The sequence below is a fragment of the Spermophilus citellus genome (assembly GCF_964194105.1).
Source record: "Spermophilus citellus genome assembly, chromosome: 7".
Classification (NCBI taxonomy): domain Eukaryota; kingdom Metazoa; phylum Chordata; class Mammalia; order Rodentia; family Sciuridae; genus Spermophilus; species Spermophilus citellus.
The window spans coordinates 155,563,306-155,589,764 of record NC_138188.1 but is presented as its reverse complement, the minus strand read 5'-3'; the positions used below and the strand labels follow the sequence as shown (position 1 = coordinate 155,589,764).

At 35.6% G+C, this 26,459-nt stretch overlaps 1 protein-coding gene across 11 annotated transcripts in view; it reads right to left on the bottom strand.

The window, feature by feature from the left end:
- Positions 1 to 26,459, bottom strand: part of ITSN1 (intersectin 1) — a 203,890-nt gene that overhangs the window by 90,759 nt on the left and 86,672 nt on the right. For 10 of the 11 annotated variants that reach the window (XR_014022935.1, XR_014022936.1, XR_014022937.1 and 7 more), the window contains exons 9-16: positions 23,987 to 24,050; positions 20,237 to 20,374; positions 18,741 to 18,856; positions 15,464 to 15,726; positions 13,155 to 13,304; positions 12,925 to 13,065; positions 6,934 to 7,021; positions 6,358 to 6,497 (exon numbers count right to left, since the gene is read on the bottom strand). Coding sequence is in view for 7 of the 11 variants with exons in the window: in XM_081301087.1 (XP_081157213.1) it covers positions 6,358 to 6,497; positions 6,934 to 7,021; positions 12,925 to 13,065; positions 13,155 to 13,304; positions 15,464 to 15,726; positions 18,741 to 18,856; positions 20,237 to 20,374; positions 23,987 to 24,050 (1,100 nt within the window). In the remaining 4 variants the exon portion in view is untranslated. Of the gene's footprint in view, positions 1 to 367; positions 998 to 6,357; positions 6,498 to 6,933; positions 7,022 to 12,924; positions 13,066 to 13,154; positions 13,305 to 15,463; positions 15,727 to 18,740; positions 18,857 to 20,236; positions 20,375 to 23,986; positions 24,051 to 26,459 lie in introns of those variants that run through there. The other variant, XM_081301089.1, reaches the window with a different exon arrangement.

Genomic DNA, 26,459 nt, shown 5'->3' with positions numbered 1-26,459 from the left:
AGCCAAACATTATTCTACCAATTACAGGAGAGTAATGCTGTTATTTCTCTTCCTGTCTCTCCTTCTCCTCTTCCTGAATCTTTTTCTTTCCACCACTGTTTCTCTTCACATGCATTCCCCCAACCCCTGACTTCTCATTCTGTTTTTCAGTTCTTTCTCCAGCTCTTTTCTTTTCTCCCTTGGTTGCTAAACATTTTCCCTTTCACTGCCTTCAGAATGAATGGGCCTGTCATGAAAGCAAGTGTCTAAACCAAGAGCAGGAAAGTCTTAGTTAAGCAAACAACCTCATTTAGCATAACTGGTGTTCTCATTTCATCACCTCAGTTCTTAGGAACAATTTTCAGTACCGGTATCTTTTTTTTTTTTTTAGTGGTATAGAACTGGTATCATTATGAACAGAATTTATAGTTCTAACAGCCCCTGTGTCTAACTTAAGAAGCCAGGATTTCCTAAGTGTATTAAAAAATATGATTCTTAATTAGTCCTAATTACTCAAATTTCACTAAGAAATAAAATACTATGTCTTTCTGGAATAATACACTGTCCATAATACTGTCTCCCACATCATGGAAAAACACACAAAGACACAAACAGCAACTTTCAAAATTTTGTAGTTGCAAATGAAACAATCTCGAATGCTTATTATAAAGACAAGACTAGTATACAGTACCTTTTCCAGCTGGTATTCAGAGCTTACACCATCACAAACACAACTTATCAAGAGGAAAGATTCAATCACACTCCATGGTTAATAATTATTATTAACTGTTACAAAGAAAGCTTAGTACTTCATAGTAAATGCTATCTTAGACACTGGACACTCATCTGTGGAGGGGAAACTGAAGCACAGAGCTGGAGATGGTTCATCATTCTTAGTCTGAGAAAGATGTGCATTGCCTGAGTAGGGCATGGAGACCTTTAGAAAGAAGTCTAAGTGGATGACGCAGCCCAGGAGAACTGCCAGGCACTGCCACATTGCCTCCTCCATTGCCACTGACTGGAAGAAAGAAACGCGCCAGTGTAAATGGCCATTCACATTGGGACTTGTCCAGTACACAGTGACTAGACAAGGACCAACAAGGACTCAACTTTCAACATGAAACACAAAACCTTGCCTCTGTGGGTGTTAGATTCTCTTAAAAGGCACATAGTGGAGACTTGCAAACTGTAAGATATACTTTATGCTGCTGCTTGGTATTATTCTTATAGTATTAAGACATGGAACACTAGGATTTACAGTAATGATGAAAACTGCCACAGTAACCTCTATCGCTTGCAAAGGCAAGGTGAAGACAAAAGCTAAAAAGCCCTTATGGGTAGTGTGATTTGACACTTCTTAGAACCATGATTTTATACCTCTAGGAAAGCACCATAAATAAGAAAAACAATTATAAGAAAGTTTATTACATGCATTTTAGACATATAGCTTCTCCAAAAGAAATTGAGTTTTTATTTTCCTATAAACTGAGGTATAAAGAGAAAGTCATAAATAATCAACAATTACCCCCTCCTTGGAGTACTGGGGATTAAACTCTTTATGAGTTATAGTTTTTTTTTTTGTTGTTGTTTTTTTTAACAAAGTCACTGTGAATAAAGTCAGAACCATATATTCAGTTTGTAGAATTTTTTTGTTTGTTTTTGGTTACTAGGGATTGAACTCTGGGGCTCTTAACCCCTGAGCCACACCCCCAACCCTATTTTTTATATTTTATTTAGAGACAGGGTCTAACTGAGTTGCTTAGTGCCTCACCGTTGCTGAGGCTGGCTTTGATCTTCCTGCCTCATCCTCCCCAACTGCTAGGATTACAGGCATGTACCACCACTCCCAGCGACAATTTTAAATAGGTTTCTGGAACACAAATTTGAGATGACTGATTTCTCAACACAGAATATTTGTTGCAAACAGAATACATTTGGGGGATAGGTACTGGGGATTGAACCCAGGGATGCTTAACCACTGAGCCACAACACAGCCCTTTTTATTGTGAGACAGGGTCTCACTAACTTGCTTAGGCCCTTGCTAAGTTGCTGAGGCTGGCTTTGAACTTTCAGCCTCCTGAGCCACTAGGATTATATGCATGTGGCACTTCACACAGCAGAAATTTATGGTAAAAAAATTTGATCCACTGAATTAAAACTACTTTAGGAAGTACTAATTCATACTAGTACTAGTTCATGCACTAACAAAATGAATTATTTCTGGCTTGGTATTTTAGATGATCACCAAAAAGCTAAAATATATAGTACATATCAGAAATAGCAAATATACAAAAGATGCTAATTGAGGAATTTCTAGCACAAGAGTTTCAGTATCTTGGGTGCTATAATTTATTCTCCTTTTCCATTTCCCCCCGCTTTTCAGACTTATTTAAAAAATAAAAAGCCAAGTTGATTTGCTATGGTAAGATTCTTGTTTCCTTCCTTAGTATTCTTGATTTATGGTGATAAGTTAGATGCATATTTAAAAGATCAGGGAGAAACAAAAGGGCCCAAAATTTGAGATCATATGGTGAATCTCTAGTAAATCACAACAGTGGACTAAGTATGCTTCATATTTTCACTATTGGTTCCTATATGAAACAAAGAACTGTTAATCTGACTCCAACAGTAAACATTTCCTTTTTATTTTTTTAATATTCATTTTTCAATAGTAGTTGGACACAATACCTTTATTTTATTTATTTATTTATATGTTGTGCTGAGGATCGAACCCAGGCAGGGCCTCGCACGTGCTAGGCGAGCGTTCTAACACTGAGCCACAATCCCAGCCCCAACATTTCCTTTTTAAATAAAGACTTGAGAATTTCTATCCTTGCTTATCAGATCTTGTATAGGGAAGGTGGAAGTGTAATGCTTCCTGAATTGAAGAAAATAGAAGAAATCCTCAAACAAAAAAATGAGTGTGAACTAGACATTCTGGAGAAAAGGACTAAATCAGATCTCATATATATATATATGGCAGAATAATAAAATATACTTAGTTTCATAAACTTTCATTAGAGAAACTAAATACTAAATATACTTCTCAATCTGTCTTATACTTCAGAATAAGGGATAAATAAGGGTACAAATGTTCCCCATATAATTTTATACCTAAGAAGCTGGACATGACTTTGTGCATGAAAGCAGTTGTGTGTGTGTGTGTGTGTGTGTGTGTGTATGTGTGTGTGTGTATGTGTGTGTATTGGGGAGGGGAGTATTGGTTCCTCAATTGTGAAGCCAACAATTTCAAGTAGGTTTAGTGTCCTGGTCAACTAATTAAAATGCTTTGTACTAGCCTGCATCGAATGAATTACATTTTCTTCTTCCATGTGAACAGTCTTTATGAATATGAAATACAACTGCCAAGAGCCAATTTCTTTTCTATACTCTCTAGCTGGTTTCCTTTTAGGAAAAAAAGGTTTAAAATACAGCAGATCTACACCATCAGGCTAACTGCAGGAAATTAACTTCTCTCTGGGCAAGGCAGAAATAAAGTTCTGCATCATTTAGTGCTCTGTAAAAACAGCTATATCAAGAGAGATAGCCAACAAATCCCAGAAGTCAGGCTACTAGCTCTTCCTGCTCTATCTCATCATATAAAAATTATAGTTGCTAATGAATACATGCTCTAAGGTTAGAAAAAATGCTTCACATTTTCCAGTGTGATTATAACAAAGAAAAGTAGGCAAGAAGACCCCTGATAAACTAAATGTTAACTCAGTCTCTGAGTGGTCACAATCAAATTATAAATCTTTTGATTCTTTGATTTAATTGCTTCTGTTTTAGTTTCAGAGGAATTCTAAAAATAATAACCATAAGACAACATATCACATTCAGTAAGTTTTCTAAATGAGTGTTAATGCCAAAACAATATAGTTATATTGGCTTGTGACTTTTTTACTCACTAGATTAAATTTAAATAGAAAATTAACTTAATCATTAAACTAAATTAATAATAGAACAACAAAATAAAAATTTAAAAGACAGAAAGAAATGTTCTTATTTAAAAACAAGGATATTGAAAAAGGGCTAGTAGGGGAGAAAAAATAAAGTCAGTCTTTGTAGAACTGCATAAGAAAAGCTCTGATACTGAAGGCAGCATTAGTTAATTAAATAGTAATTAGTCGTCAGGCATGGTGGTGTACACCTGTAATCCCAGCAAATTGGAGGCTGAGACAGGAAGATCATAGGTTCAAGGTCAGCCTCAGCAACTTAGCGAGACTCTGTCTCAAAACAAAAGAAAAAAGGGGGGGGGGGGGGGGAAGCCGGGCCTGTAGTTCAATTGTAAAGCACCTCTTCTCCTTGGGTTCAATCCCAGTACAAAAAAAAAAAAAAAATTACCACCACCACCACCACTACTACTAATTCATCATAAGAATGACTTACACCACATTTTAAGGGAGTTTTCTTTAGCAAGGACAAGAGCGATTCAATTACCAAAGTTATTTAATCCATACATCTTCTAAGCATTAATCAAAGTCTCCCCTTAGAGTATCACTTCCTAATATCCGAATCTTGCTTTGGGAATAAAAATTCTAGAAAAGAAATCTATATTAAGGCAAAAATCTTAATGAGTTCAAAAGATAGCTGATTACTTCACAGATTGTATTCCAAGAGATTATTAAAAAACACTATAAAATTGCAACTGAGGATGTGGCTCAGTGGCTAAGCACCCCTGGGTTCAATCCAAGGCACCAAAAAAAAAAAAAAAAAAAAAAAGAAAGAAAAGAAAGTGGGGCTGGGATTATAGCTCAGTGATAGAGTGCTTGCCTAGCATGTGTGAGGTCCTGGGTTCAATCCCTAGAACCCATGTGAGGATTTTGATTGTACTTAGAGATGGAGAACTTACAGCTGCAGTTTCAATACTTATATGCCACACTTAAATCACATACATACAAATATAAAATACAGATAATATATACACCGGCACAACATACGCATAAAAGCAAAGTGAAGAAAAATACTAGGTTGGCTAAATATTTTTCCTAAAAAAAAATTGTGCTGTTTCTATGAACAGCACATTCTGGGAATTGTACAACTTAGCAAAGTTCATTACCTCATGCTCCAAAAAATAGCACAAACACCTCAAATTTAGATGTCTACACAATCTGGTCTAATCTCTCAATCCAGAGGTAAACTAAAAATCTCAAATATGCTTTATAATTTTTTTAATTTTTAATTTTTTTTGGTTTAGAAATAAAGAATAGGAATTTTACTTCCTAGTTTCAAAAGCTAAAATGGCCAGAAACAAGTTTATAAAGAATTTTAAGTTAGAAAAAGAAAAACAAATGTTTTGAAAGAAAAAAAAAGTATCACATCCAATTTCTAAAAGAACATAGCAGATAAAAACTCTAATAGCTTACTTAAATTTAAAATAACATATAATAATTATTTAAAAGAAATGAGCTTGTTGGACAAGCTTCCTGGGGGCTGACCCAGGAAGATTGCAAGTTCAAAGCCCCCCTCAGCAATAATTTAGTGAGGCCCTAAGCAACTTAGCTAGACTGTCTCAAAATAAAAAACAAAAAGGACTGAGGATGTAGCTCAGTGGTAGAGTGCTTGCCTAGCATGTGTGAGGTCCTGGGTTCAATCCCTATAACCACATAAAAATAAATAAACAAAATAAAGGTATTATGTTCATCTATAACTAAAAATACTAAAGAAAAAGACAAAAAAAGAAAGAAGAGAAAATGAGCTGTTTCCATTCTGGATTTCTTGTAAGAGTTAATATTCTTAGGATGATAAAGTTGTGAGGTTAAATTGAAAGCAATCAGAAAGAACCTGTGATCTTTACTATTTTATGTTCCCTTAGAGCTCGGGCATTTTTCTAAGTTTTCCTGTGCAAATGTGACAAAAACATACACCACTTCTGCCACAAAAGAAAAGCAATTAGTGCACTAAACAATAAAAATTTAGAATGTGAGGGAACAAAATGACTAATTATTTAAGCCCAATCTTAAAGGCAAGAAGTGGCAGAAAAGTTCTCAGTTTTAAGAGGAAAAACAATCCCTCTGAGCAAAGAACACAAGAAAGAGGAAGCTTTGAAGGCCTGGTTTCTGAAATCCCACTTCATATGGCTATGAACAGGCAAAAAGATGAAAATGTATACAAAACAATTCAGGTTAAAAACAGACATAATGCTGGGGCCACTCACTGATCCAGAATTTATAAATGCCAAATTCATTTTTATATCTCAAGGAAGAAAAATGCAATTTAGATGGTATAATGCTCATCCATAAATGTGAAGGCTTTCACCAAGGTTGAAACGCCAGTTCAATACATTTTTCTGCCTGGGATTCCACATCAACTAATCAGCTGGACAGTTAGGAAAATGAAAGGGTAAGACATACATGTAGGCACACAGAGAACAGTTACCTTCAGCTGGTTATTGAAAATATCAATCTCCTGCAGTTTTGACCTAGTTTCTTTCTCCACCTCATCCAGTTGGTCTCGTAGCTGCTGGCGAGCTAGTTCTTTTGCTTCTAAGGCTCTTTTGAGTGTAAGAAGTGAATCTCCTATTTTAGAAAAACAGTGAGAGACAGGAAAAACTTTAATTGGCAGTGAGGGAAATGTTTTTTAACGTTTTCATGTCACTTAAGAAAATTCTTGCTGTTTGTAAAAAAGGAAAAGGTTGTGGCTGGGGTGAGCTCGGCAGTAGAGCCCATAGAGCTGTGCTTGGCACGCATGAGGTGAGGCCCTAGGTTTAATCCCCAGCATATTTAAAATGAAAGAGGGAGAAAAGGAGGGAGAAGGAGAGAGAAAGGAATTAAAGGAGAGGGAGGGAAAAAGCCAACTTTAAAATTCTGGGGCGGGGGTTGCGGCTCAGTGGCAGAGCTCCTGCCTAACATGTGTGAGGCACTGGCCTCGATATAAATATATATAAATTTTTAAAAATAAAGGTACATCCACAACTAAAAAATATTAAAATAAATAAATAAATAAAATACCTACTGTGCAAACTGTTCTGCTGAACTTGTTTTAATTGGTCGTTAAGTATCTGTTTTTCTGGAATAAGTCTTCCAAGCATTTGCTGAGATTCCTAGGGGAGGAGGAGAAAAACAACCGTGAATGACAGGGAACACTCCCATGTCCACACGCAGAATTAGTGCTTAAGTCAGTTTTCTTGACCCTCAGAGATACTCCTGAATGGCTTGAATAGCAGAGAGGTTAGTCAGCTCTTCCCAAGTCCTTTATGGTGAACCACATTTAACTGCTAGTCAGGGTGACTCTTGCTTTCTTGTCAAGGAATAAACTGTTTGCCAAGTGCTTTTCACTAAAATAAAGTTAAGACAGTTATAGCTTCCTTGGTATTGCTTACATTCTTGTTGTCTCACTGGACATTTATAAGCTTTTAGAGAGAGCACTTCAAAAACACTGTGCACACAGAAAACAGAAGTGGGGATCTCTCAATTGCATGGAGATCAAGTATAAATACAGTGGCCCAACTGCTTGTAAACTAATTTGGAAGAAATTACTCTGTTATTATAATCTGAGCTTTAATACTTAATAGGGCAAAATTTAGGTTTATGATATACCTGAAGTTGGGAACAAAACAGATTTTTAACCACTAGAATCTTAACTGCTTTAAATGTGCATGATTTTCTGTCACAAAGAATGGAACTTTAAACAGGTACATAAAAGTCTTGAACCACCTATATTTTAACTTACACAATGATAAAAACTAAAACCATACTGTACAAATGCTATTTGGAATTTTTTGTGGGTAACATGCCAAGCACAGTATTTGCTTAAGTTCAACTGTAAGTATCCTCTATAGTTTCTACACATTTCAGTAAAATGGTAGGCTTTTCAGATATAAGAGGCCATGGCCACACCTGTGATCCCAACAACTAGGAGGCTGAGGCAGGAGGATCCCAAGTTTGAGGCTAGCCTCAGCAACCAAGTGAAACCCTGTCTCAAAAATGGGGAAAAAACAAACAAACAAACAAACGTGGGAACGTAGCTTAGCAGTACTGTGTCCCTGGGTTCAATCCCCAGTATCAAAAACAACACAACATGAAACAAAACAGCAGATATACATAGGAAATATTTGACTTTAATTTTACCTTTATAACAAGTGAACTCTAAGTATTGACTTTTGGCTTGAAAATATAAAAGTGCCATAATTAAAAATGATCAGGGCTGGGGATGTGGCTCAAGTGGTAGCATGCTCGCCTAGCATGCATGAGGCACTGGGTTCAATTCTCAGCACCAAGTAAGAATAAAATAAAGATATTGTGTCCACCTAAAAGTAAAAATAAATATTTAAAAGATTGTTTTTCAGAGCCAGCACATGAGTTCAAGACTTCCCTGAGAAACAGTAAGACCATGTCTCAAAAATCATCAGAGGCCAAGAACTTCTCTTTTGGAACATCTACCTTTAGATACAGACTAGCCTATGTGGAAAAAACCTTCATATACTATTGGCCCATATGGCAGAGAGGTCAGCTCAACAGAGGATTTAGAAGCCTCCTTTTCTATAAATAACCCCAACACACACACACACACACACACACACACACGAAAAACTTCATAGAACAGAATACATAAATCAGTCATTTTCTCAAAAAAAGCAAAACCAACTGAGTTTTCCCTTTTATTCTCCTTCCTATTTCCCAATCCCAAAGTTTCTTTTCTGAACTAAGACAAATAAATATCAAGACAAAACCTAACTCAGATCACTGAGATTGTTTTACTTATATAAACATTACTTTAAGGTATATAACTTAAGTTTATAAAGTAGGTCAAACCAATATTAAGGGATACCCAACTCATTTGTAAAGTTAAATATCTGCTAATCCATGAAAGGAAAGTGAACCAATATCTCCTTGCCTGCTATGTCCCTTTATTTCTTCTAATTAGGTATTATTTTCCCATTCACTACTTTAAGAATCCTGACTTTTATTTATTATCAATAACTGAATATTCTAAACATCAGTCATAAATAAGTGTGTTTGTTCACACAACATTCTGTGATAAATTGATACTGAAACTAAACATAAGACCTTTAACTCTAAATTTTCTAGGGGACTATCTTATGAAACTTTTCATCAATAGTTAATGAAAGACATATAAACAGAGTTAATTAGCATTTAGAAGGTAACCAATATCTTTCATGAATTTAAATGAAAAGATTCTTAATAAACAAGAGCAAGTTGAATATGCTAAAAGGGGTAATATACTATGGCCAAGTGTGGTGTACCCCAGCAATGGAGGTTGGTTTTACATTCAAATTGCAATCAACATAAATCTTCATCTAAACAAAGTAGGAGAGAAAAAAACACCACACATGGGCTGGGGATGTGGATCAAGCGGTAGTGCGCTCGCCTGGCAAGCGTGCGGCCTGGGTTCGATCCTCAGCACCACATACAAAAAAAAAAAAAAAACAAAAAAAACAAAGATGTTGTGTCCGCCGAAAACTAAAAAATAAATATTAAAAATTCTATCTCTCTCTCCCTCTCTCATTAAAACAACAACAACAAAAAAAAAAAAAAAAAAAAAACACCACACAATCATCTCCATAGATGCCCCAAACAAAAACAAACATGGCCGATGAAGGGCATCTATAGAAAACCTAGTTACCCTTCCTTATTTGTGACAGAGTTTTCCTTCTAAGACCCAGAATAATGTTCTTAGCACTTCTCTTCAACATAGTTCTGGATGTCCTGGTCAACTAAGTAAGGCAAAAAAAAAAAAAAAAAAAAAAAATCATATTTAAATTTATGAAGGATATTGAGGATGTTGGTTTAGAGTTTTCTTGTAATATCCTTGTCTGGTTTTGGTATCAGGGTATGCTGAGCTCAGAAAATGTTAGAGAATATTCCTTCCTCTTCTATTTTAAAATGTTTATGTTGAAATGGTATCTCTTCCTTAATTTTTGGTGACTTTTATCAGTGAGGCCTTCTAGGTCTAGGGTTTTCTTTGTGGTAGGATATTTAACAGTAAATTTATTTAATAGTTATATAAATATTCAGGGGTTTTTTTTGTTTCTTCTTGACTCTATTTTGATAATTTGTATATTTCAGTGAATTTATTTTATCAAAATTATTAGACTTATTTACATAGTTGTTTATAGATATAAAAGGCATACAGTTTAGAAAATGAAAAATAAAGCTGTCTTTTTTCAAGAATGGCAAGTTTATACAGCTAAAAACCCCTAAAGAACCTACAAAATATTCTTTTAGAAATAAGATACAGGAAGCCAGGAACAGTGGTGCATACCTGTAATTGCAGCAACTCATGAGACTGAAACAGGAGAATAACAAGTTCAAAGCCAACAGATTAATTAGTGAGGCACTTAGTAACTCAGTGAGACCCTGCCTCTAAATAAAATATAGAAAAGGTCTAGGGATGTGGCTCAGTGGTTGAGTGCTCCTGGGCTCAATCCCCAGGTACCAAAAAAAAAAAAAAAAGAAAGAAAGAAAGAAAGAAAGAAAGAAGACACTGGAGCTGGGGATATAGCTCAGTGGTTGAGCACTTGCTTGCCTAGCATATGTGCAATCCTGGGTTCCATCCCCAGCACCGCAAAAAAGAAAAACAAACCCTGAGAAATTAGCTAAACAATAACACAGAAAAGAAAAAAAAAAACAATAACACAGAAAAATAACTATAAAAAATAAATTCTATTTTTATATACTGACATCATATAGTTGGAAACTGAAGTAAAAAATAGGCAATATACAATTGCATTGACCACAGAATATTTAAGGAAAACTTTTAAAAACACATATATAAAACTACAAAAATATGAAAACTATAAAAATATGCTGAAAGAAATTTACAACCACCTAAATAAATTGAGAGATAATCTATAAAACTCAATATTGTTAAATGTCAAATCTTCCTGAAATGATCAATAAATTCAAAGGAATTGCAACAATGTTCTACAAAAATTTTAGTTCTATGTATTTTTGAAGGAAAAAAAAACAAACAAAACTGACATGCTAATTTTGTAATTTTTATGGAAATGACTTAGAATAGCCAAATTTTTTTTTCCAAAAAGAATAACAATAACAGGGTACTCAAACTACTTGATTTCAAAAAACCAGAATAAGGCTATAGTTATCCGTGGAGTAAGGTGATGGTGAAAGGATAGATACAGATTAAAGGAAGAGTTCAGAACAGACCTTTTACAAATATATGCAACTGCTTTTCCACAAGCTACCATGGAAATTTAATGGGAAAGGCAAGTGTTTTCAATAAATGGCACTGGGTATATACGGAGAAAAATGAACATCAACTTCTAACTTAGGACCATATGCAAAAACCAACGTGAAATGGATTATAGACCTAAATATGTAAAACTATAAAACTTTTGAAGGAAAACATAGAAGAAAATGTTGCAGCCATGGGGCAAAGATTTCTTAGAACACAAAAAGCATGATAATACAAATAAATTAACAAAACTAAACCTTATCAAAATTTAAAACTTCTGTCCTTTAAAAAATAGTATTATGAAAATGAGAAGCAAACCAAAAGTTGGGAGAAAATATCTGCAGATCATGTACCTGACAAATGACTTGTTGATAAGAATTTATATAGAAGTCTTACAATTCAATAGTAAGGAAAACAACTCAACCAAAAACGGACAGGCAAGTTCAGATAGTTTGAAGATACACAAATAATACCATGCAACATGTAAAACGATGACCAACATCATCAGTCTTCATGGAAATGCATATAAAAGAAAAAATGAAATATATTTGCTGCATACCTACCAGAAAAGTCAAACTTTAAAATAATGACAACACCAAGTATTGGTAAGGATGAGAAACAACTGTATCACTCACAGATTGCTGATTAGAATGTGAAGAGGTACAAATAATTTCTACCATTGACAGTTTTGTGGTAGGGGGGTTTAAAGATAAGACATATGGCACAATTACACTCCAAAAAATTTGCCTTGGAGAAATAAGTTATAATTCCACAAAAATACTATACATAAATATTCATTGTAGTTTTAGTTATGAAAATCCCCAATTGGAAAGAACCCAGATATTAATCAATAGGTGAAGGGATTAGTAAATATTACTCAGTGATAAAATGAAACAATGTACTTATTCACTCAACAACATTGAAAAATCAATCTTGAAATCATCATGCTGAGAAAAAGAAGTGAAAGAGTCACTGTGGTCAAATATGATGATCTGCAGGTAATATCTGCATGAATTTGATGCCCCTGTAGTTCAATGCTTGATACGAAACTAGGTGAGATAACAGTTCTATCATACCAGGTGAGATAATAGATGAGAGGTAAATGAAGGCAAAATTGCCACTAGCACACTATCAAGTCTCAAGTCTTACCCTACACATCTTTCTTACATCCCACTAAAATCTTAATTGCACCTATTTACTAGTCCTGTATGGTCTGGCCTCCACCTGGCATCCCAGAAGCCTGCTACAGCCTCAGGTCACTGGTGGCACTGCTGTATCCCTACCTAAAACTTGTTCTGCCATAGTTTAGTCCATTACAGACTTCAAATCTGTGCAAATGTCACCTTCACAAAAGGCCTACCCTGACTACCTTAGTTTAAATCACAACACTGCTAACCTCCAGGACTCTCTACTGCCTTCCCTACTACTGTCCTTGGCACTTTTCATTTTCTCATAGATACAAATTTTATAGTTCTGTTAGTATGTGTCCCTCTTGCACACAGAGGGTAAGGTCCATTCAGCTCACTCTCGGTCTCATTTCCGTTGCTCAACACTATAGCCTCAGTACCTAAAAGACAGCCCAGCACCTAACAGTGTGTAGCAAACACTTGTTGAGTTTGTTTACTTGACAGCTGACTTTTAAGAAAAGGACCCCACCTACTTCACCTTTTTACCCCAGAAATCTAGTATATGGTAGATGCTTACTGTTTGTTGAATGAATAAATAAATAAAATGAATCAGAGGCAAGCATGTAAGCCTAAAATCTTTTGTGATACATTGTTTTCTCACCTGTAACTGTTGCTGCAAATGGGTGATTTCGGCAATTCTCAACTCTCTAGATTTGTTTGTACTCTCAATTTCTTGCCTTTGGGTGGTTAATCGACATCTGATATCTTGAAGTTTTCCTTCTAATTGATGCTTTTTATCATTCTTTAACAAATGAAAGATAAAAGGAATTATTACCATTTTTAATGGTTCAATGGTAGTATATATCCAAAGCATGATCAAATATCACTCACTAGAGCTTCTAATTCAAATTCCAAAGTCTTTTTCTTTGCTTTCAATACAACTATGTCCTCTTGTTCTTTATTTCTTTGATTTAAAAGTTCTTGCCTTTGGTTCCGTTCCCATTCAAGTTGTCGTTGTCTCTCAAGTTCCCGTTTCGCAGCCTGTCAAAGTCACAGTTTATTAATTTTTCAGTTCTTATTCTCCAACATGTCTCTTAACAAAAGTATCATGTAGTAAGTCTTTCCTTTTAAGGATGAAATATAGACATTACAAGAAGTCATATCATAAAGCAATAAAAATTTTTATAAAAATCAGTGCTCCTTCTAAGGAAAAAAAGGGAATATTCAGAACTAATTATATTTACATAAGATGAGAACCAAGAGGATCATTTCACATTGGAATCTCATTCTTCATGCCTTCCAGAATGCATGACATGCTAAATAAAAGTGCTCCTTTTTATTTACAGACTCACAAACAGGAAGGAAAATTTCTTTAGTAAAATCAAGTTTAAACCTAAACAATTCTAAATCTAAATCAATCTTAAATCTAAGAACTAAAACAAACAAAACTTGTTTTTTTTTTCCCCAACAAAAGAGAAACTATTATTTACAGTTAAGCTTTCCTTATCCAGAATGCTGGGACCACAAGTGTTTCTGGTCTCAGCAGTTTTCAGTTTAGGAATATTTGTATAGATTTTGCTGTTGGTAGTGTGACTGCCTCTTACTCAGCAAGCTCCCAATCACACAACAAAGTCCCGGAGGCCAAGTGGCACATCTAGTCATCACTGAAACTCCAGGGGCTAGCATGCATAGCAATAGTAAATTTGTCTACTAAACAATTCTGAATAAATACTTTTAAAAAGGAAGGTGGTATGCCTTTCCATTATCCATTCTGGTAACTGAAATCTTGTTGGGGTGGAGAGTGGAATGCATGGTTGGCCTGTGCAATGCATTGGCTTCAATCTCCAATACCAAATAGGTAAATATCTAAAATTTGTTAGCATCTGTGTGTATCTGCTTGAACAAAAGGCAGCTATGGCTACATACTGTCTAGAGCAATCAGCAGGAGATGAAACCAAAGTATTTTTTTTAATAAAGAAAAATTCCTCATCTTTATATTTCATTCATGTGAAAAGAATCATAGCTTTGCTTCTATAGTAATATAACAAAATTGTGAAGTTGAATAAGAGATTGACTTGGTCCCTTTCCATATCTGACACCATAGAATATATGAAGATTTCCCAGACATATTTTTAGGGGGGGCAGGGAAACAGTCTCAAAACAATACAATGGCTTTGATAACATCAAGTGGTTTAAAATTATACAACCTCCACCCATGCCACCACATAAATCTTTACATTTTTATATAAATGTGTAAATACAGAGAAAAGAATCTGAAAAAAACCTAACTGCTCTCTTAGTTTGTTATAAGACAGTGCAATAAAAAACTTATAGAAGAATGTTGATATTAGCATTTGTAATAGCTAAAAAAAAAACTCAAAGTTCATCAACTTATGAGTAGATAAATGAAACGTAGTATATCTATAAAACAGAATACTACTCAGCCATAAAAAAGGATAAAATACTGATTCATGCTAAAATATGGATGAACCTTGAAAATGCCAGGCAAAGTGAAATCTAGACACAAAAGGCCACATACTGTACAACTTCCAGAACAGGTAAATCTAGAGAGATAAGGAAGTGGTTGCAGGGGCTGGGGGCAAAGAGGAATGGGGAATTACTCCTTAGTGCAAGGGGTTTCTTTTTGGGATGATGAAAATGCTCCAGAATAGAGAGTGGTGATAGTTGCGTAACTTTTGAATACACTACAATCTCCAGACTATTAAAAGGAAAAACAACAGCCTAGTGGGGCGGTTACATGCTTGTAATCCCAGCTACTCAGGGGACTGAGGCAAGAGGATCACAAATTCAAAGTTGGCCTATCTGGACAACTTAATGAGACTATGTCTCAAAGAAAAAACAGAAAGAGAGCTGGGTTGTGGCTCAGCAGTAGACTGCTTGCCTAGCATGTGACAGGCCCTGGGTTTGATCCTCAGCAACACATAAAAATAAATAAAATAAAGATATTGTGTCCAACTACAACTAAAAAATAAATATTAAAAAAAAAAGGAAGAAAGAAGGGCTGGGTGTGTGGAATAGTACACTTACCTCGCATTTATGAGGCCCAGTGTTTAACACACACAAAAATTAAAAATTAAAAAGGAAAACAGACTGCCCTACATTAATACATCATTTGAATAATTCTACAAGAGAAAGACAAAGCTCATGTGTTAATTACAAGGTTGTCCACAGCTGCTTACCTCTCGCCTCTCAATCTCTTTCCTCCTCTCCTCCTCTCTCTGCCTTTCCAGTTCCCGTTGCTTTTCCAGTTGCTTCTCCAGCTCCAGTTGTCTTTTGCGTTCTTGCTCCTGGCGCTCCCGCTCTTTCCTCTCCTGCTCCGCCCGTTCCAGCTGAGCCAAGCGTTCTTGCTCTTTGCGCTGCTGTTCCAAGAGAGCTTGTCTGCGTTTCTCCAGTTCTAGATTGCCCCGTTCAAAATTTTCCCGCTTCTTATCTTCAAATGTTACTTTAAAAGAAAGAACAGATCAATTAGGAAAAGCCATTATTTTCAAAGAAAAAATGTACTAGCATTTTGAAATCTACAGTACAAACCCAAATCCAGAACTCCCTAAGTTTCCTTACTGAGCCCTTGTAGTGAGCACTACAAACAGGAAACAGAAAGGTTAGGGAAGAGTTGCCCCTAACGTTTTTACTACCATCCGTGCCACACACTATTTCTACAAAAATCTTTCAATAATTCTGTATTTACACCCAATTCCTCTCCTCTCCTGCTACTCTACCCTTTCCCTTCTTCATGCCCTTCTTCAGCAAGTGACCCACCATCTCTTCTGCATCATGAGTCTCTTCTTTACCTTAGCTTATAACTGCACTGTCTGTCTCCTGTTTGAACAAGGTGACTTCTCAAAGCAGGGGTAGAGAGCAAGTATTGCATGGTTCACACTGAAGAAGCTGCTCTGCCCAAATTCTTAAATGGACCACAGTCAGTAAATATTTTTTTCTAATCCATTTTTTTGTTTCCTTCTTTGACACACTTCTATAAATTTTTAATTCCATAATTTTTCTCTTTTCCTTTTTACACCTTTGTTTTCATTTATTTTATTTTATTCACTTCTAAATATTCCATCCCCTTCCTGTTTCCAGCAATGTGTATTCACCTTTGTGTTGCCTCCTATACATCTCCTTGGTATCCATCCCAGACAAGGGAAACTCTCGAGGCTGGGAAAGTGGCTAGGTGGTAGAGTTCTAGCCTAGCATGAGATCACATTTGGTGATTTCAGAGGTGGCACTATCTTCTTTACTCAGCCACCTTAAAACTTCAAGTCCCTTCACTCAGGGAATGAGTAAATGATCCTTACAAAGGAATCTCTGCTAAGTGAAAGAAGCCAGGTACAAAAGGTCAAATATTATATGATTCCAATTATATGAACTACCCACCATTGTTAAATCCAAAGAAACCGAAAGCAGATTGGTGGCTGTCCGGGGCTGGGGTGAATGAGAATGGAGAGTGAGTAAGTAGGGTATTTTCTTTTGGAAGAAGAGAGGGGTGGTGTTTGCACAACTGAGAGTAATAATAAACACCATTATTATAGAATAAATGTACAGCCCCTACCACACACCCAAATTCATGTTACAGCCTTAACTACACCAATGTGATGGTATTTGGAAACATCTTTTGGGGTAATTAGGGTTAGATTAGATCATAGGGGTGGGGCCCCATGATGAGATTAGTGACCTTATAAAAAGAGAAAGAAAAAGAAGATCACTCTCCCACACCCATGCATACACCAAGGAAAGGCCATAGGAGGACACTGAGAGTAAACAGCTATCTACAAGAGTGCTCTCACCAGGAACTAAACTGCCTGGGCTCTGATCTTGAACTTCTAGCCTTTAGCACATGAGAAATAAATCTCCACAGTTTTAGCCTCACATTGTATGATATTTTGGAGTGTCGGGCCAAGGTGATAAGCCACTAAATTATACAGTTTAAAATGTTCAATTTGGGGGCTGTGGCTGTAGCTCAGTGGCAGAGCGCTTGCCTAGCATGTGTGTGGTAGTGGGTTTGATCCTTAGCACCATATATAAAGAAACAAAATAAAGGCATGCTGTTCATCTACAACTACAAAAATTAAAAAAAAAAAGATGCTCAATTTTATAGTATGCATATTTAATCTCAATTTTAAAAACACTGAAAATCTTTATACATCTTTTTTATTCAGTGTCTGGCACTATTCCTAGTATATAGGAGGCACATCATAAATGGTTGTGGAAAGAATCAATGCAAAAAAAAAAAAATACTCAATGTCACATCCTGTTCAAAATCCAAAATGAATGCTTACTACTAATAGAAAAAGAAAATTCCAAATTCTAAGAATTCCTGTCCTTATCCCATTGAGGATTCATTTCCATTGTTTTCAAAAGTTGACATGTTCCTCACATCCACTTGTAGTGACCCTATTTATCCTCAGGTTTTCACTTAACTGTGATCTAGACCATGGGGATTTAATTCCTCATGTCCTTTTCAGTATACCACAACCAACCATAAGTAGCTTTGCTGTGCATCTACAAACTCTCCAGGACCTTATCACACTTATGTACTTACTGTTTTAGCAATTGTTTATATGGATAACTTAAATTTTCTAATGTAAGTTTCTAGAGAGTATGGACCATGTATGATTAGCATTTAGATTCTTCCAGCCTTGCACACAGAAAAACTATAATAAGTATTTCATCACTGAACATAACTGAAAAGTTATTTAGTTTACAGAACAGTCTGGAAGAGCTTGTGTTCTCAGCAAACTAATTAATGGTTGTGGAATGCTGAGCCCTTTACTGCAGCAAAATGATATTGACAAAGTATTTAATATAAAGAGACTTCATAGCAAATTTCAATTGCCTCTTAGTATCATTATCATCTCATCATTAATAATTCATAGCCACCTTGGACTTTTTTAATAGTATGATAGATTTACATTGTAAATGTGGGTTATTTAAAACAGGTTCACATTAAATTTAAAGTAGGTTCCTGCTGCTAAGGAGTTTCTAATTCTTCTGTAACACATAAAGAATGCTATAGTAGTTGACTTTATTTTTTGCTTCTGCACTGGTGGTCCTAAGAAACCATCTAACTGCAAATTTTTAGTGTTCTATATTCCATAGATAACATTAATAAAATCTTTGTTTAGCAGTATATAATAATACTTCAAGTTAAAAACTAGAATAAGGGGACTCGGCATATAGCTCAGTTGATAGAGTGCTTGCCTCCACGTACAAGGCCCTGGGTTCAATCCCCAGCACCGCCAAAAAAAAAAAAACCAACTAGAATAAGGATGCACCAGCAAAGTACACATGTTCTTATTTTTCTACACAGATCCAAATCTAAAAGCACATTAAACGTCTTTTTCTGATATGCTCAAAGAAATACAGAAATGTCAGAAGCTAGATTTATTTTTATTTCCATTATGCCTTACAGATAGAAAATCTTTAATCTGATGTGTAAGCCAAATGTAAAGGCTGCCTTACCAGGTAATTTCTTTTCTAATTGTTGCTGTTCATCTTCTAAAGCTGGTTCCTCTGGTAACCTCTGATCTACAGATGTTGAGCTTATAACAGATATTCCACTGCCTGATCGAACTCTTCTGCAATTGTGAAAAAAAAAAAGAAACAAATCCACATAAAACGAGGTAGGTAGAAACAAGCTACGAAAAAGAATTTTTAGATTATACCATACCATGGAACAAATTTCATTTACAGTGAGGAAAGACAGAGTTTGGACTTCTTTACTCTGTAGTTTTTAAAATGAATATTTGAATGTTATCAGATTCTGAGTGTTACCTTATTCAAAATGTTGGGAATGAGGGTGTGGCTCAGTGGTAGAACACATGCTTTCCATGTGCAAGGTCCTAGGTTTGATCCCCTGAACCCCTCACCCCAACTCCTGGCAAGGGAAAAAACCATAAAAATTAGGACAATTCAAAAGGGCTAAATTAGCTTATAATCATAAAGTATCTGGTAAATAGTGAGCACCCAGTGAGTCTGATGCTATTACCATTACCCTTGTGAGTAACTTTCAATCGCTTCCAGGAAAGATCAGCAGCTCAGTGATTTGGGAGCAACTGTTTTTCTTATACAAAAATTTCTCCATTTAACTACTTCCTGAACACACGAAATGTCTGTATTTTATAGTTTTGAAATACATTTACTTTACTGATCACTATCACTATGTTTAAACTTGCTCTTTCAAAACAATCTCCCCATCCTTCTTTTTAAACTTTCAATAGTTTCCAATGTTCAATTTCTCCTGTAGTGAACCCTGCAGCTGTGAGATTTTATAGGCAAATGCTTCTTCAGCTGCCCCTTGCTTCTTCTGCACTCAGTTTCTCAGCTTGCTCCTGTATGAGGACAGTGTGGACAGTGATGGCTATTTCTCCTCACAAGTCTTTCCTGAAGTTTGAGGACCCAGAACAGAAGTATGTCTTTGTTTCTCTTCTTCTTTGCGCTTGTGGGATCTCATATTCATCTTCTACATGTAAAGCCATGAGTTGGCGCTGTATTGGATGATATGTGTGTATGCATGTAGGCATGCCAGTGGGGTCCCAACTAGACCCTGGGGGACACTCTTGACATGTCGACTGAGACTATTTCAGACAAAGATAATTTTCTTTAATTGTCTTTCTGATTGTAATTTCTGAATTGCTAGCATTTTTTGTTATCTGTGGAATGTATATAATACACACCTTGCTTTATTTCCTATATATGGGCTTATTCAGTTTTCAATTATATAAGTTCATACAAAAATGTTTTATTTGATTGCATTTACTAATATACTATAAATACCCTGTAGAACAGAAAGGCCCAGAATTAAGACAGAATCTGGACTGGAAGATTCTCTTGAATTCACAGATATTTCATTTACTTGTCAAGAATGGAAATCACTATAAGATGGTCAACAAAGCCAATTTGGAATTAACATACTCAATGCAATGCATAATTCCTTACAAAAGCCAAATGTTCCTTACCTAAAGGAAGGTGGAATGTATTCTGGAGGCAGGACAGGTGGCAGTGGTTGGCCAGACATAGCAACATCAATTAGGTGCATAGCCAGGATAAATTCTTCTGCTGTGAGTTTTCCATCTTGATCAATGTCAGAAAGATTCCTAATTCAACAAAAAAGTCTCATTTCTGGTTTCATAAAAACGCATGCATTGCTGATTTATTTTACTTCTGTATTATAATTCTTATTCTAGGCCAATTGAGTCTACCTGCCTCAGTTTACAATTATTTCATACCATTACAAGAATAAAATGAAATATTTTGTATAGTTGGGATAGTGTTCAGTACTCAACAAATGCTAAGATTGCAATAATACTCTTCTCAGTCCTGGGAATGTGACATATTTAAAATATGTCACATTCAGGGTGAGGCAGCCAATACTGTACGGCTTGTAAGATAATCTCTATCATGCTGAATTCTGCCCTTGCAGCAGCCATAGACAATATATAAATAAACAGGCATAGCTGTTTTTAACAATAAAAATTCATTTACAAAAACAGGTGAAGGCCAGACGTGGCCTACTGGATAGGCTGCCCAACCTCAATACATGCCTATTAGGCTGGATCTCTATAGCTCCTATTCATAGAGTTAAGGCCTTTCCTCCTCATTCTAGGGATTCAATTTCCATCACTCTTGACAATGCAGTTGCCCAAGTAGTTAATTACAGTAAACAGATTTTCCTAGCAAGTACCGGAATGTGATTTTATTTAACAACTTCAAGATACCAAAAGAAGATGCAAGACAACACATCTGTTAACCAGAATGTTAAAAAAGACAAATGCTACATTAGGAAACTGGCTTTGCCAATGGCAAAACCCAAGAAGCTTTTCTCTTAATTATGATATTTCTTTAGGTCCATAAATCTATTATTATTACTATTATTGTAACATTTGGCCTTTTTAAAGTACAATTCTTCGAGGTTTGACAAACATAGCAATAGAACCATCAACAGAGTTCACAGAACAGTCAACACCACCCAGAATCCCCACATCTCCCTCCAGTCCAACTCTTCCCTTTCCCCCACCCAGGCCCTGCCACCCCTGATCTCTTTTCTGTCTCTCTAGTTTTGCCTGTCCCAGATGCCAGACAACCATTTTTAAAAAGAATAGAGCCACAAATGAAAACCCTTCCTGCTGATTCTTATCCCCCTTTTCTTTTCACACCCCACAGTTAGCTACTCCTAGGTAAATCCATTAGAATTCTTTTTTTCCTTCATAATTGAATAATTATGGTTGCAAATATTTAATTAAAGTATCCTGGCCGGGTATGGTGGCGTGCACCATGTGATCCCAGTGGCTCAGAAGGCTAAGGCAGAAGGATTCTGAGTTCAAAGCCAGCTTCAGCAAAAACAAGGTGCTAAGCAACTCAGTGAGACCCTGTCTCTAAATAAAATATAAAATAGTGTTGGAGATGTGGCTCAATGGTAGAGTACCCCTGAGTTCAATCCCTGGTACCTCCCAAAAAAAGAAATATCATTTTAGTGTTTGAATTAAGAATACAACATTCTAAAAAGAGATGCCTCAAATGTGTTTTTTGGAAGACGAGTTATAAATTTAAAATAAACGTTTCAATTTCTTCCTTTTTTTTGGTACTAAGGATAGAACCCAGGGGTGCTTAACTACTGAGCCACATCCTCATCCCTTTTTATTTTTCATTTTGAGACAGGGTCTCACTAAGTTGTTAAGACTGGCATGGAACTTTCGATCTTCCTGTCTAGGCCTCCCTAAAGGCTGACCAGCATTAGAGCTCAGTCACTTGAGAAGAAACCAGATCGATGTGCCCTGCGTGAAAGTCATGAATTTGGCATATGAGCAGTGTAAACCAAATCCATTTTCTAGGCATAGTCATCAACATGTAACTAAAAGATACACAACAATAATATATGCAGAAAAGCTCAAAATTAAGCAATTACATAATATTTTTAAAAATTTTTAAATATGCATGGTTTGTTAAGAAACTATTCTTACTAACATCTAAATGTAAGAAAACCTATATGACCTAGACAATACCCATCAAGAGCTATTAAAAATTATCACAGAATAGAGGCTAGTGATTAGTTTAGTAGTGGTAAAGCATTTGCTTAGCATATATGAGCCCGATGTTCAATCTCCAGCACTGAAAATAACAAAACAAAAACCATTGCAAAATAGGCAGACATTATATGCCTTCTGATTAAAATACACAGGTAACATCTCTGATGTAGGCTTAACAAAAGACAAAACAAAACAAAACAAAAAAACCCACAACTATAAAACTCAAAACTGTGGTTCTCAACCAAGAATGATGTTGAACTCCAAGGGAAATTTTTGTCCATGTCTGGGGATATTTTGGGTTGTTATAACTGGGGGTAGGCATCATGCTACTAAATGTAGCATCTACTAAACAGGGGCAAGAGCTACTAAAAACCTGCCATGAGCTGGACACAGTGATGCACGCCTATAGTCTGAGCACTTGGGAGACTATGGTGGGAAGATCACTCAAGCTCACAAGTCAGACACCAACCAGAGCAATATAGTGAGACCATATCTCTAAACCACCTCTCAAAATAAAGAAAATATTCTACAATGCTCAGGACAGCCCTCTGCAGTAAAGAAATTACTGGCCCTAAATGTCAATAATGCAAAGGTTGCAAAATCTTGTTCTAGATCCAATTACCAATTCATGGGAAATACAGAAACAAGTTAAACACCACCACAGGAATGCAATCTTCAAAAGTTAGGCCACTAAAAAACTATATACCGGACTACGTGTTTGTTTTTAAGGGGGTCCAGGGGACAGATGGAAAAGGGAAAATTTATAGATTAAAAAAGATTTTAAAAGATGTATCAATCAAATACTGCAAAGTAGGAACTGGAAGCAGAGCTAAACAGTATAGCATACGCTTAGAAAGCATGAGATCTCAGTATCCAGCCTGTGTGCACGCACACACTCACATACACAAAAGCAAGGTATACAGGAGGTCAAGGGTCTTATGTTTTCTCTCATATGTGGAAGCTAAAGAAAAAGGAAAAGAAAACTGGGGGCAGATCTCATGAAAATCATGATGAGATGAGTACAGGAAAAGGACCAAGGGCTGGAGGGCAGGGAGGGAGGGGAGAGTGTTGGGGAGTGATATTGGCCAAATAATATTGTTATACCATATGCATGTATGAATATGTAACAAATAATCCCACTATTATGTACAACCACAATGCACCAAAAAAAAAGAGGTGGGGGGAAAATAAGCAAAGTATAAATTTATATCAGTCCTCCTTTGAACAAAGAAACTTAAAAACTAAGTTAATCTAAGAAATTTGAACACTACTTGATTAACTTGGTAAGAATGACTATTAAAACCATGGTTTTAATTATTTTAAATCATGGTATTATGACTATAATTTTAAAATTCCAACCTATTTGAAGACACCAGGTGAAATATTCACACATGAAATGATATAACTGAGAGCTGGCTTAAAATAATCACCAAGGAGGAAGAAAGAACCAAGCCATAGTTGAGAACTGTTAAGCTGTGTTATTAGTTCTTAAGAATTCACTGTATTAATCTTTCTGCTTTTGTGTTTTTCAAAATTAACAGGGAAAAAGAGCGGCAATCATCACAACTCCCTGAAAATTAAGTGTACTCCAAATATTCTCCCCTAAATAATGATGCTAATCTAAAAACCAATTTAAGAAATAAAGTCTCCACTTGATACAAACCAAGGTTTTCTATTCCTTACCATATTGAAGCCAGCTGAGCCTGTGGTAAACTCGATTGCATAAGAATAGTTCTTGCTTGGGGACCTGAATAGAAACCAGAGAAAAGACATAAAGATGAGTCAGCAAATAACCCCTGCTCAGGAAGACCAGAGTGGCTGTGCTTATGAACCATGCAATCTCATGCAATCACAGAGCTTTACACAGTATTTGCTATTACCCTGGGGCTTTTAAAAAAGGAAATTAAACCCTAGCAAAAGTAAAGAAACAAAGATGACAGTGCTGCATCTGACACACAATACATTTTTGCTCAATGGGTGTTTAATAAGGAATGAGTGTGTAGAAGATGAGAGTTTCAAAATATAACCTGTTCTTTTGTCCAGATTAACATCTCTATTTGTATTGGGCTTTTATTTACAAAAGTGAGACTTTATCACTATAAACTGAACATCTTCTCCATGGTCACCATCTGCTGCCTTCACCGTGACTATCATCACATAAATTCAGAGAAGATTTACAATATCTTAGATAAGGAAAGGGCCTTGGAGGGACTTCTAATCATTCACTGTACAGACTTTAAAAAAAAAAAATTGAATTAAAGGTTGCACAACTGGCTAATATCATAGCCAGGACTAGAACAAAATTTCTATGTTAGCAAAAATAGAAATACTTCCTGGAATTTCTACTCTTCTTTCAAAATCAGGTCTCATTTTCTTAAAATAACTGCAAGTATCTTCATTTCTGGCAAGAAATTAGCTTTATATATCACATAGAAAATACAATGGGAGATTTTTGAGTGTTTAAATTAGTATGAGCGAAGACAAAGACACACACACACACACACACACACACACACACACACCCCAAATATGTCTTAATTCCAACACTGCCTGTCAAGCTGTGTGGTGCCAGGAAGATCCAAGGACAGAAAGCTGTAGTAATTCTGTTGGCAAGATTCCCATGTATAAACTTTTACTCTTAGCTATTTCAGTTTTCAAATATCACCTCATCAAAACACACAGAAGTGGATGAGTGTTTACACAGCAAGTAAGGAAGGAAAGGGATCACAAGGTCCCAGCACTCCAAAGCCAGAAAAGGAAGGACAAAGTCCTGACAAACCAGGGGACTGTGGGCTTCAGTACTAGCTTAGCTTACACTTTGCTGAGTTACTCTGGGAAGGTAGTTTCCTTACTTATTTGGACCTGAGTTTTTCATCTCAAAGGTGCTTTCCAGATTAGAAAAACCTATGATCCACCATTTAAGGAATCATAACTTTATAAAGCACATTAAAGTTCTCAATAAGTGGCAGTTAATATTTATTATTTAATATTTATTACTACTGACAATGATTTTAACTTTTATTTACATGTAAAATATTGGTAGAAAAGCACACATGACTATATATATGTACATACATGTATATGTATATTTTTATGCATGTGTGCTATACAGTATATCATTCTGTGCCTATAGCCCAATTTATTTTGCTCTGATGGGCATTTAGGCATTTTTCAATTTGGGGCTCTTAAAAATAGCGAACCTTCTGGTTTGGTAAACATATGAATATATTTCTCTTTAGTGTGTATGTATATATGTATATGTATTAACAGCACCTAATAAACAATTTTTACTAAGTTATTGGAAAGATTCTAAAGGTTCTCTGCTGTATTGAAAAGAAAATTCATTATTTTCTTTTTAAAAAAAATTTTTAGTTATTAACAGACCTTTATTTTACTTATTTATATGCAGTGCTAAGAATCGAACCCAGTGCCTCCCACGTGCCAGGCAAGTGCACTACTGCTGAGCCACAGACACAGTCCCTCATGATTTTCTTCAGAGTTTGCTGAAAACATTAAAATAAAATTAGCAAAACTTAAGTGGATGCTTTAATTAGTACTTTTAACAATTCTCCCATTCCAGAACCATATACAGTTAATATTTTATCTTTTTCAAATAAACAGGTTAATAGGAAGGTGGAGAACCAAGTCTATCATAGGTATCTGGACACTTATATTTCAGCCCTGACTCCTTAATGTCATGTGGCATTAACAAAACTACTTTACCTCTCTAAAATGAATTTCTCTATCTCTGAAATGAGGAAAAAAACCTGGAATGGGACCTAGCAAACTATGGCCCATAGATCATATTGCCCTGTCACCTGTTTTTATAAATAAAGTTTTACTAAAACTTTGTCAAGCCTATTCATTAAACATGAATAGGTTTAATAGGCTGCTTTTGTGCCACAGTGGCAAAGTCGAGTACTTGCAATAGAAAACATGGGGCTTACTAGTTTTAAAAACTTATTATCTTGTTTTTATAGAAAAAGTTTATTGATCCCTATACTGGAAGATCACAATTATCTCTTTCAATTCTAAAACTTGATTCTGTCTCACAACAATTTTGCAAACATTAAAATAGATCAGCAACAAATAAGATAACATTTTAGCATAACACAACAGCATAAAATTGAGCTTTGAGTGCACAGAACTCTTTCAT